At 41.7% G+C, this 12,653-nt stretch overlaps 1 protein-coding gene across 1 annotated transcript in view; it reads left to right on the top strand.

Annotated features, from left to right (window-relative positions):
• Window positions 1–11,573, top strand: part of tcea3 (transcription elongation factor A (SII), 3) — a 31,639-nt gene extending 20,066 nt beyond the window's left edge. Inside the window, exons 9-13 of the mRNA XM_052036385.1 lie at window positions 1,194–1,255; window positions 2,468–2,617; window positions 5,094–5,240; window positions 6,230–6,301; window positions 9,927–11,573. Of these exons, the coding sequence (XP_051892345.1) occupies window positions 1,194–1,255; window positions 2,468–2,617; window positions 5,094–5,240; window positions 6,230–6,301; window positions 9,927–9,935 (440 nt within the window). The 3' untranslated portion in view covers window positions 9,936–11,573. The remainder of the gene's footprint in view (window positions 1–1,193; window positions 1,256–2,467; window positions 2,618–5,093; window positions 5,241–6,229; window positions 6,302–9,926) is intronic.
• The last annotated feature ends 1,080 nt before the right edge of the window (window positions 11,574–12,653 follow it).

Here is a 12,653-nt window from a genome sequence, read left to right as displayed (position 1 = left end):
AAACAAACTATCTGCTGGCGGAACTCAGCGGGTTAAACAGCATCTGTGGGAGGAAAGGAATGTCGGCATTTCGGGTCGAAACCCTGCATTGGGACTCGATCTGCTGAGTTTCTCCAGCAATACACAAATCACCTATCACCTCTCAACTTACTACATCTTCCCCGCCTCCCCCGCCCACCTACCTTCCCCCTCTTACCTGGACTCGCCTATCACCTGAACTCACCCAGCCCCTGCCTGTGTGTACTTCCCCCCCACCCCCCCCCCCCCCCCCCCCCACCACATTATTCTGGCTTCTGCCCTCTTCCTTTCCAGTCCTGATGAAGGGTCCCTGCCCGAAACGTCAACTGTTTATTTCCCTCCGTAGATGCTGCCTGACCTGCTGAGTTCCTCCAGCATTTTTTATGTATTGCTCCAGATTCCAGCAACTGCAGAATTTCTTGTTTTCTCCGAGTTTCTCCAGCAGATTGTTTGTTGCTCCAGATTCCAGCATCTGCAGTCTCTTGTGTCTCCAATCTTGATAACAATATGCTCAGTGTAAAATTATATTCAGATAGTTTTGGTTAATGAATAAAACAAAGAACTTGCATTTATAAAGTGTCATTCACAACTTTGGGATGTCCCAAGGCACTTAATAGCCAATGAAGTAGTTTTGAAGTGTAGTTACTATATGTACGAAATGTGCAACCAAAGTCGTATAGCAATTGCCTCACTCTTAGCAGTCTATTTTTAACATCAGAGAAATGAAGATGGATGCACAGAGAATTGGAGTAACCCAGATGAGAAGTTTTTACTTACCAATACTTCTGGGGAGAGCAGACATCTGTCATTAGTGACAACCCAATGCTGTCAGTCCATGCTGTGATGATGGTATTGGAGAGGTTAGATTTTTTTGAACTGATTTTGTTTGGTTAAGCCAAAATCAAAATAGTTTTTCCCTGACTCAATATGTCATCAAAATCTGAATTCTTGTCTGTTGTAAAGTATTCCAATTTCATTGATGTTACTTTGTCAGTAATGGGTTCAGTGATTGCTTGGCTTATCAAATGAAGTGGAAGGGTGATTGAACAATTCAGTGTTCCCAGCACTGTCCTCACAGGAGCAGCCTGAGGTTACCATTGTCACATGGGCTGTACAATCACCTGGATATTTCAACTCCTAATTTAGGAACAATTTACTACATTCTTTTTCCATAGATGATTACAAGGACTATGGCGCCAACTGTGACAAGATGGGTGCAGAAATTGAAGATTATATCCTTTTGTGTTAATCAGCAATTATACCGTTTCTGAAAGTTGTCAAGAAATCAAAGAAAAAAAGTTATATTACTTCGTACTTTCACACCATCTGGATGCCTCGAAGTGCTTCACAATAACGAAAATCTAATTACTGTTGTAGCCAAAAGAACATAATAACGTAAGAGCAGGAGTAAGCTTTAAATACTCCAGTGATCGAACCCCTACAGGACTCTAGGGAAGAGAATTCCAAGATTCACCACCCTCTGCAAGAAGTTTCTACTCCCCTCAGTTTTAAATGACCACCCCCTAATTTTGTAATTATATCCCATTGTTTGAGAATCTTCCACAAGTGGAAGTATCTCAACATCTACCCTGTCATGCTCCCTATGTTTCGATATAGATACGCTTGTGTGCAGCAAGGTCCCACAAACAGTAATGTAATAATGACCAGATTAACCTGTTCCACTAATGTATTCCATCATCTTCTGTGTTGGTTAGTGCAACAATGCATTGACAAGAAGTCTGCAGTGAACCCAGTAAACCCCCGGCTGAGATCTGTATATCCCACAATGTATTGTTCACCAAACTTATCTCTGATCTTGGCTTTTAAGAACTGTAAAAGGACGTGATGAAATAAAGTTATATTTAATTTTGAAAAACTGAAAAGATTTTAGCGATGATTTCAGTGACATGATATGTGTGTGTGTGAGATCATTACTGGCGATCTCTCCACACTGGACCTGATTTCCCCTTGCTGCATTTGCTAAGATGAAAGTACATCTCTAGTCAATGTCCGGGCCTATTATTTGAAGGGATGTTCCCTGTGTATCATTCCCCCCCATCCCATCTTCACCCCACCCCTCATGAGAATCCAGAAGCTCCGTGGCACTGGTCAACTGTCTGTGAGATCTATTAAACCTCCTTCAGTTTCTCCTTGTAAAATGCGAGGTTGTGCATCATGGTTCCCATGGATGGGCTCCTCGGTTACGAGGTAGGTGATTGATGTGCTGCTTGTTAAAATTTTAAAAATTCCCCAGCGGATTTAACGACCATTGCACATAATAATTCTCAGGACACTGGGGCCCTCCCAACTTTCTTAAAATACCTTTGACTCTGGAGCAAATCCAAAAGTTTCCAGATATCCAGATCATCAGAACTCCCTTTTTAAAATGATTTTTCACTTTCCTGTTACCTCGAATTCCACTCTATACTGCTTAACCATTTTACATATCTACCAGGAGTTTCAGAAAACAGACATGAAGTACAAAAACCGGGTCCGAAGCAGAATAAGTAATCTGAAAGACCCAAAGAATCCTAACTTAAGGAAGAACGTGTTGTCTGGTGCGATAGACCTCCTGCACCTGGCAAGGATGACTGCTGAGGTGAGATTGCATCAGGAAGCATGTTAGCACATGAGATGCAAAATAATAGGCTTTTTTTCAATCAACGTTATGTCAAAGCGTCCTGACCTATTTGCTTCTATTCATTCATATAATATTGCTAATGGCTGATTGCCCCAGAAAAGATGGTGGTGAGCTGTTTTTTTTTGGACCATTGTGGTCCATCTTGTGAGCTGTAATTAATTTTGCAAGCATTTAGAAGGGCATACGTTTGCATACTTGGTGATAAGTATGCAAAACCCTTGTATTTTTGCAAAGTGATTACTGGGAAGCTGTGTTCTTGTTGATGTCCTACCCCCAAATGTTTATATTATGAAGGCTTTCCATGGTATTTCATGGTCATTCATACAGCAGTGTAGTTCATTTGGCCATCTTATAGGGCAGTTATGCGTCATCCACATTGCTTTGAGTTTGCATTCACATAAAGGGCAGACATGATAAAGAGTGACATGAGCAAATCAGAATGATTTCTGCAAGAATCTGGCTCGTTTATAACATTGTTGTTGATACCAGGTTTTTTTAAACTTCCCAGCTGCTATGGTAGGATTTGAACCCATGTTTCTGAATCATTAGGCCAGGTCTTTAGGTTTCCACTCCAGCAGTATACTTACTTGATTAGCACCACTTAGCACTGCCTGTTCGTTCAGCTGAAGTTTTGTCCATGTTGACATTGCAACCCCAGTGAAGGTGCATTGTGGTGAACCGCACCAGGTGATCATTTGGAGGAACGAGGACATAAAATGTTGTACTACCCTATGGAAGACAGAAGAATTAGAGCTGTTGTGTCATGGTTTACCTAGAGAGGATGTGACTTCCACTATAGAGGTGCAGAGAATGACAAATCCTATGTCCAACACTTTTTTGGAGCATTACGGGGGAGCATAAACTGAGCTCTCCTGGGAGAAACCATAATTGGGCACTCCTCAGCTAATCTTGGATCCCCAACATTGAGGCAGACTAGAATGCCAGCAGATATCAATTAATCACCTGTCATCCCCCAGTCTCCAAGCCCCTTCCACTCCAAATCAACCCAATGTTGCACAGGTCCCTGATAACTCTAATCCAAACCTACTCTGGAACCTCCTCTATAGCTTTTAGTTCTCAGTTGAGAAACAAGCTCTAGTTATTTATTAGATTCATAGATGGCAGATAATGTGATTGAGCCCATTTTGTAGAGGTGTGGTGGGGATGGCAGAAAAAAAAGAATGTCTTTGGTCAGTGATGCTCAACAAAAGCCATTGAAATTAATGGGGTCCCCCACGCAGAATTGGAGTTGTCTGTGCCCAGATCTTTTTGTAGAATCATAAAGAGATACAGCATTGGAAACAAGTCCTTCAATTCACCAAGTCCCAGCCAACCATCAACTGCCCATTTACAGTAATCCCTATACAATTTAAAAGAAAAAGCAACAAAGTTTATAAATTGCCTCTTTGTGCTCCATTCATGCTGCTGGAAAGTGAAACTAGACAGGCTATGAAATGGCCAGATGGACTCAGATGGGCTCATTAGCTCTTGGTACATCAATACTTTGATCTTAAGCTTCTTCTCATCCCTGTTTTCAGGTCCTTCCTGCCTCAGTAATCTTTTCTACCCGTACATCCCTTTGCAGTCCTTCAGTTAACGCACCTCATGTGTCTGGGCCTTCGTTATCCCACCATTGACATATACCTTAAAATTTGATTTTCCCTCCATAAGTCTGTGCCTCATTACCTCTCTTTAGACATGTAAAAATCCACCTCCTTCACTACCTACTGGCTTAGCCGATCCAGTATCTCATTTTATGTAGGTCAGTATCTGATTGTTATCCAGTGAACTGCCTAAGGGGGATTTTGTCATGGGTGCTCTGTAAATGCAAATTGGGCTGGGTTAAGATTAACAGCCTGCATCCTTGGGCACAATGTGGCAGGGATAGCATAGAGCAGATTGTGGCCAATTCTCCATGTGAACTTTTTCTTTTGGAGGTCCAAGGAAGACTGTAGAGAGAGTGGACAAAGAGAAACTTGGTAGACTATGCAGGTTTTAGACCTGAAACATCGACAGTTCCTTCCACCCCCCCCCCCCCCCACAGATACTGCTTGACCCACTGAGTTTCTCCAACAGTTTGTTTGTTGCTCTGGATTTCAGCATCTGCAGTCTCTTGTGTCTCCACAATCTAAGACAGGTTTATTGGCATGTGCTAAAGTTCAGATCAAATAGCATCATGGTGGCTTTTTCGTTACAAGTGGATCAATTTGCTTTTTTACAAAAGCTTTCTTGAGAACACCTGGAGTTGAACTTTCCAATTGTATTGTTGACTTTGATTTGAGCCCATGTTTTGAATTCAGTGTGCAGATATTGTTTAGAACAAGGCTGAGGTGAAGATCTCAACCTATCTACCTTTCTCCAATGTGGGATATTTGTTGCAGTTGTAATGTTCTTATAGGTTGACTGCCACTCTGCTTAACCCATATCTCTGCAGGAGATGGCCAGCGATGAGTTGAAGGAGTTACGCAATGTGATAACTAAGGAAGCCATTCGGGAACATCAGATGGCCAAAACAGGCGGTACCATTTCTAGTCTCTTCCAATGTGGTAGATGCAAGAAGAAAAACTGTACCTACAATCAGGTATGCAGCCACTTTTGCAATAAAATTAGTGTGCAAAACCTCATTGTACTGTGTACGTGGAAAATTTTGAGTGCAAGGGATAAAGCTAAAGTATTTTCAACCACATTCAGCCAGAAGCCCAAATGGATAATCTGCCTCAATCTCCTCCTTGGGTTCCCACAATCATAGAATCTGCTGTTCAGCCATTTTGATTCATACTACATGGTATCAAGAAACAGCTGAGTGCTCTGGATGCAGAGAAGATAATTGGCTTCGACAATATGTCAGCTAGAGTGTCAAAGACTTGTGCTCACTGCACAAACTAACCACACTCTAAACCAAGTGGTTCCAGTACCATTACATCACCATCTAACCAATAAAAGGGGAAATGTTCAGATACATTCATTCTACTAATAAAGCAATTCAACCAATTACCACCCGAACAATCTACTCTCAATTGACAGCAAAGTGAAGGAAGGTATAATTGACAATGCACTCAAATAACACTTAGAGCAATAACCTACTTGCCAGTGCTCAGCTTGGATGATATCAGGACTTCTCGGCTATTGACTTTAATACATTTACACACCAAGCAAGTATAAAAGAGCTGAGGTGAGAGTGGTATTGAAACATCGTTTCAACAAATGTGGAGCCCTTGTAAAATTGAGGTCAATGGAAATGAGTGAGTAAACTGCACAAAAATCAGAAGCAGAAATATTTGCTAACATTTCCTCAGACAATGAGGCAGTCCCTGCCTGTGTACAGTGACAATCAGATGCAGGCTGATAAGTAGCAAGATTTGCATTACAGAAGTGCTTGGCCTCAAGGCCAGATGTAGTTGGCCATTAAATGTTTGCCTTTCCAGCTATTCCCAGAATTAATGATTATGAATAAATGAAGGTCGTTTCTCTGGTTCATGTTTCCCCTGAATTTCGGATCAATGATTTGAACTTGCAATGCAGTTATGCACAGACTGATTTAATGAAGGTTTTCTTTTAATTTCTCCATAGGTTCAAACCCGTAGTGCTGATGAACCAATGACAACATTTGTTTTGTGCAATGAATGCGGAAACCGTTGGAAGGTTTGTTTTAAGATCATCTCATTCCATTCATTTCTTCATGTTTATTTTATTCATTGCTGCACTCATTTAATGTTTTCATTTGTACTTCTGCTTCTTTTCATGCCTTTCATTTCACTCATTTGTTTTATTTCATTTGCATTTTCTGCCACATCCCTTCTTTTCTCTCTAAATTGCACTGGCACATCATTCATGTACGGTGAGTGTCTCAAGAGAGTGAGTGGTGATACCTCATTCAACCACAGGGGGCATTACAGGCCCATTCTCTGTACCAACATCCCCTTCACCATCAGCTCTGACTACCTGAAGGTGCCGGGGATCTGGTTCGGAGGGGCTGAGGCATGTAACAAGAATTGGCTGGAATGGATTGGGAAGGTCAAACAAAAATTGGATTTGTGGAAATGGCGTTCTCTGTCAATAACTGGGAAGAATTTGGTCATCAGGTGCAATATGCTATCAGGGCTGCTGTACCTGGTGCAGGTGTGGCCTGTTCCTCACTCCTCTGCCTTGGTAATCACCTGGGATGTCTTCCAGTTCATCTGGGGGTCCAAGATGGAGCGAGTCCGACGGGTCACACTATATGTCCCCTGAGAATAGGGGCAAAAGTGTTTCCAATGTTGCCCTCATCCTGATGACCACCTTCATGTGTGGCTGCATCAGTCAGTGTGTGGACCCAAAGTATATGGGCACCAAGTGTCACTATGTGCTGAGGTTCTACTTGTCCCTGCTGTTGCGGAAGATAGACCTGGCCCCTCTACTGCGCAACGCCCCAGTCAGCTGGACGTTGCCATACTATCTGTCCTTTGTGGAAGAATTCTTCCAAGTAAACATCTTTGAGTACAAGTCCATCAGGCAGTGGTCAGAGCGGAATGTGCTTCAGAACACTGAGGGACAGGGACACTATGGATTCTGTAGGTTTGTTCCTGGTGCAAACGATCCAAACCATATGGCAGAACGCCTCATGCCAGATCTGAACAACAAGCACCAAGACCTCGCTTGGCTGGTGGTGAGAGGTGCCCTCCCAGTCAGAGCTTTCCTCTACAGATGATACATCACCCCAATGTGTGTTGCCCTCAGGACGGCTGCAGTGGGGATTAAACAGTCACCCACCTCTTTGCAGACTGTAGATTTGCTAAGAGGGTGTGGAGACGGATGCAAGGGTCCATGTCCTGGTTCATCCCCAGCAGCTGTGTGACAGAGGACTCTCTGATCTATGGGCTGTTCCTGGGGACACTCACTGAGACAGACGTCAAGTGCTGCTGGGAGGTCATCAAGTTGTTGAAGGACGCTCTTTGGTCTACCTGAAACTTGTTTGTCTTCCAGCACAGCAAGATTAAACTTTATTTATACAGCACAGTAACGGGCCCTTCCGGTCCGACAAGTCCACTCTGCCCATTTTAAACCCATGTTAACCTACCTGTACGTCTTTAAAATGTGGGAGAAAACCAGAGCACCCAGAGGAAACCCACGCGGACACGGGGATAATGTACAAACTCCTTACAGATGGTGATGGCAATCAAACGCCGATCGCTGGTTCTGTAATAGCGTCGTGCTAAGCGCTACGCTACCACGTCATCTGTAAGGGAATGCTGCAGACTGGCACAGTGCAGGCTGCAGGAGTATGTGCCGAGGGATGCACTGAAGCCCAGTGCAGCCAATACTAAGTCTCTGTGGGGAAGGTGTACAGTCTGGGCTCCTTCCGCTACTGGACATGGAGGGGCTCAGATGGGTGGGGAAGCCTCTTGAACAATGAAAGGGGTGTCACCTCAGGGAGCCATGTGAGTGGCAATGGTGCTATGTTTGTTTGTGTGTTTTTTTTTCTCTTTAAAGTTTTACACTACTGAATGTAACAACCATGAATGTTAAGGTTTTTGCATTGTTTCTTCCTTTGTATATACTTTTTATTATGAATAAAGTTTACTTTTGAAATAAAACAAAAATTCTCTGTACAGATGACGTATCCTCCCCAATGTACACTACCCTTGGGGTGGCTGCGGTGGGGAAGAGATGGTCACCCACCTCTTTGCAGACTGTTGGTTTGCAAAGAGGGTGTGGAGACAAATGCAAGGGTCCATGTCCTGGTTCACCCCCAGCAGCTGCGTAACAGAGGACCCTCTGATCTATGGACTCTCTGATCTATGGGGACACACACCGAGGCAGACATCAAGTGCTGCTGGAAGGTCATCAACTTGGTGAAGGATGCCCTTTGGGTCTGACCGAAACTTGTTGGTCTTCCAGCACAGCGAGATGTCCATAAGGGAATGCTGCTGACTGGCACAGTCCCGGCTGCAGGAGTACGTGCTGAGGGATGCACTGAAGCTCAGTGCAGCCAGTGCTAAGTCTCTGTGGAGAAGGTCCACAGTCTAGGCTCCTTCCGCTACCACACGTGGAGGGGCAGAGTTGGGTGGGGAAGCCCCTCGAATATTGAAAAGGTGTATCACCCCAGGGGTCACACGAGTGGCCTGGTGCTATGGTTGTGTTTTTTTCCTCTTTAAAAGTTTACACTGCTGAATGTAACGACCATAAATGTAAAACTGTTTCTTTCTTTGTATATATTTTTTTATTAGGAATAAAGGCTATTTTTGAAATTAAAAAAATTACAGGCCTATTCTCTACTTCACTGTCTGTAGATATACATTTTCAAGTAGAATCACCAGACTGTTTTCATGGTAGGGGATTCTGGACAAGAGCAACCTCATCATGAGTCTGGTGGGGGTTTCCTTCTCTTCCCACTGTCCATGTTTCTTTTTCCATGTCGCTGAAGACTGCTGCCTTATTTTCTCATTTTTAAAAAATGTTTCCTTGCAACATGGGAGGAGCTCATTCAGCCCATCGAGTCCATGACAGGTCTGAGCAACCCCATCAATCCCGTTTGCCCTCTTATTTTGCTGTAACCTATTTTTTCACATATGCCCATTAACTTTCTCCACCCCTCCCCCGATTGTCCTGCCAACTGCCTACATTAGAGAGAATTTTCTGTGGCCTAATAACTATCAACCAGCATGTCTTTGGGGAAGTGGTAGGAAAATGAAGCACCTGGAAGTAATTCATATGGTGACAGGGAGAACCTGCAAACTCCACGCAGACAACACTGGAGGTCAGATTCCAAACTTGGTAGCTGACACTGTGAAGGACAATTGATCCTTGAATGATGACGGCTTTCCAATACCTCCTTTAATTGACCAGTTTTTGTAGGTGCCAAAAGCTTTCCTGCCGACCTGATGTCACAGGATAAATCTACATCCAGTATTCTTGCAAGTCATGAGGTAACAAATAGGAATAAGAATCTTCTCTCACTATTATTTTTCTCCAACTCTCTGGTACTAAAGCCTGTTATAGGCAACTTACTAGTCGAAATGGGATTCTCCTAGCCTTTAAGAAATGGTAAAAGTATCCTCAATCATGTCTCACTCTATATTATCATGGAACAAGAGAGAGTGGCACCTCTTAATCAGTGGTCACACATCTCAAGGCCCTAATCATTAAACCATGTTAGCTTTGCTTTTGTTGGTTCATGTAATACCTTAATGTGTCATTGCTCTGCAACACCTTAAAGGTGGAATTATTGTTCTATAATAAGGGCTCAGAAAATATTAAACAACTAAAATATTTCTTTTTTTTATTTCAGTTCTGCTGATTGACTGGACAATATTGAAACATTTTTCACTACAACTTAAACCTCATCTTTTCGGAGGAGAGGAAAATGTATTCTAGCAAAGCCAGAAATCTTTATGGTGCTTTTCTCAATTTGTTTTCAAATGATTCATGAGCAAATTTGGTTCTTAATCAATAATGTTTTAAGAACTGAACAACCTCTGCAGCTTTTGCACACTGCATGGTTTCTGCTGTGTAAGGAGGTGTAGATTTAAGTAATAAAAATAGAAAATAGTGGAAACACTTAACAGGTCAGGCAGCATCTGTGGAAAGAGAAACAATAGTCTTTTTGGACCTGAAACATTAGCTCTTATGCTTCAGGGCTGAAATATTTACTGAGATGCTGCCCGAGGTGTTTTTTCTTTGAGCATTTTCTGTCTTTATTTCAAATCTCCAGCATATGCAGTTTGTATTTTCAACTTAGATTTCACTGCCTTATGCTCACTGTGAACATCATCAAATCATTTGCAAAATTGTACAGAGCCAAATTTTGTAGCATTTTCAACATTAAGAAACATTTTATGGTGTTGATTATATTGCAGGAATATTAAGTTGGCCTTTGAAGATTAATTTTATTGGAGGAAATAGGAATTTATAACGAGAAACATTTCTCATTCTTAACAGGTATTTTTTTAAGTTTGCAGAATGGAAAATACATTTGAGATTCAACTGAAGTGGATATATTTTAAAATTTTGTCTAAATCCAACTCTCTTTAGAATAACTAATAATAAGGAATCAATTACATCCTCCGAGGAGAGTACTGCATTAGTTCAAGGCCAAATCTTAAAGAACTTTTTTGTAGATCACTGTTCATTTGTGTTTATTTTTATAGAAGTCACTGCCTTATCTTCCAAATATCCTCCCACTCCCAAACTTCTCCATCTATAATCTTTTAGCTTTTTTTGGGCTGCTGTTCCATGAGCTATGGACACCCTCCATAATCTTACAAGAACAACAGTTCTTCAGAGGTGAACTCCAGGAAGTCGTGGAGGTGTCACAAGTGAGCCTAATTCTTACTTGACAGCCATCTACTTAAAGTCAGTGGGAAGGAAGTTGTAAAACTGCGTCTCCAATTCACCATGAATAGAGATGCCAATTCTGGTTGGATGGATTCCTGAAGGTTTCATTGTATTTCAACTGCCTACCCTTCACTTCAGCCATTACTCGCCAGTGCTTTGCTTTCCCTCAGCTAATCAGAAAATGAAGAGTTTTCATTGTTTAGCTGAATGCTTTCAGTGTCTAACCGCCCTTCTCCTCTCTCCCAGAACATTTCTTGTATTTTTATTGCTAATAAACAAAAGTATCCATAGAAAGTTACAAAAAAACCCTCAATTTTGTCCTTGTCTCTGATTTTCTTTTTCTCTCTCCCAAACATTGCTCAAAGAAACCTCCTTATAGTTGTGTTTGACATCGGGACAATCCTTGAGAGTAGGCAATCAACTGTACAAAGATATTTAACAAGTCCTTGCCTGACTCTGAAATATTTTAGATGTTTGATATGAAATGTGTGTTTTGTTTCCTGAAAACTACTTCCAGGCAATGTTACTGAGTTGGCAAAAGATTGTATCTTTGGTTTGTTTTTCAAATGTATATTTTTTCCCCTCTTCAGGCCAGCTTCAGATGTTTGTATTCAGTAAATTAAAGTGATTTGTACTTGAATCAGAAATGTGAGTGTCAACAAGTTAAGTAAACCAGCTTAAATCTTTTTCCATTTTATTTTAAGATAGTATTTTCCTTATGGATATTTTATCATTTGGTGTAAGTTTCTGAGGACATTAGTCTGAGATGGCTGAGTAGCACAGTGGTACGTTTAGTAGACTTGCTGTCTCTTGGGTCTAGTGACCTGGGTTCTATCCTAACCATGGGTACTGTCTGTGTGGAATTGGCATATTCTCCCTGTGACTGCATGGGTTTCCTCCAGATGTTCCAGTTTCCCCTCTCATCGCAAAAATGTGTGGGTTGGTAGGGGTTATTGGCCAGTGTCAATTGCCCCTAGCAGATTCAGAGACTGGGGCAGTTGATGGGATTAGTGTGAGTGGGTGTTTGGTGGTTTGCATGGACATGGTGGGCTGAAGGGCCTGTTTCCAAGCTGTATGACTCTGAGATGTCTTCACCTTGGCCAAATATTGCTAAATGGCAAAAGGTGGCCATTTGACCCAGCCGATGTATATTGGTGTTTATGAGTCTCTTCCCATTCTGCTTCATTTCACCTTTCAGAGTAAACTTTCATTCTCTTCTCCCTTATCTAATTTCCCATTTTAATACATTTAAAAAAGTTTATCAGTAGAAATGCCCCTCATACACAAGCTTGTGGGACTGAAAATTTTAAATATTTGCTGCCTTGTTCTTAATTCATTCCTAAATGGTTAACTGTTCATTCTGCACTAATGGTTCCAAAGTCTTCATCCTCAGGGTATCTACAAGAATTTCATACTTTTGTTTTGAGTTAAATGGAGCATAAATATCAGCATAGACTGGCTGGGCAGATAAATTCCTGCGATGCACATTGTGTGAACTAATCACTTCTTTTTTTCTCAACTCAAAATATATAGATCTACTCAATGTGTCATCATTCTTATCCCAAACATCAATCCATTCAACCTTTGTTAAAGCCTCTAACAAAGACAAGTACTTTCTTCCTTTGGGCAAATGACTAAAAGCTTGAATAAAATATTATGTTTTAAGAAGTTTCATAAAGGA

The sequence above is a fragment of the Pristis pectinata genome, chromosome 22, assembly GCF_009764475.1.
Source record: "Pristis pectinata isolate sPriPec2 chromosome 22, sPriPec2.1.pri, whole genome shotgun sequence".
NCBI classification, from domain to species: domain Eukaryota; kingdom Metazoa; phylum Chordata; class Chondrichthyes; order Rhinopristiformes; family Pristidae; genus Pristis; species Pristis pectinata.
The sequence above is the reverse complement of the archived record's forward strand: the minus strand, read 5'-3'. Positions and strand labels throughout refer to the sequence as shown.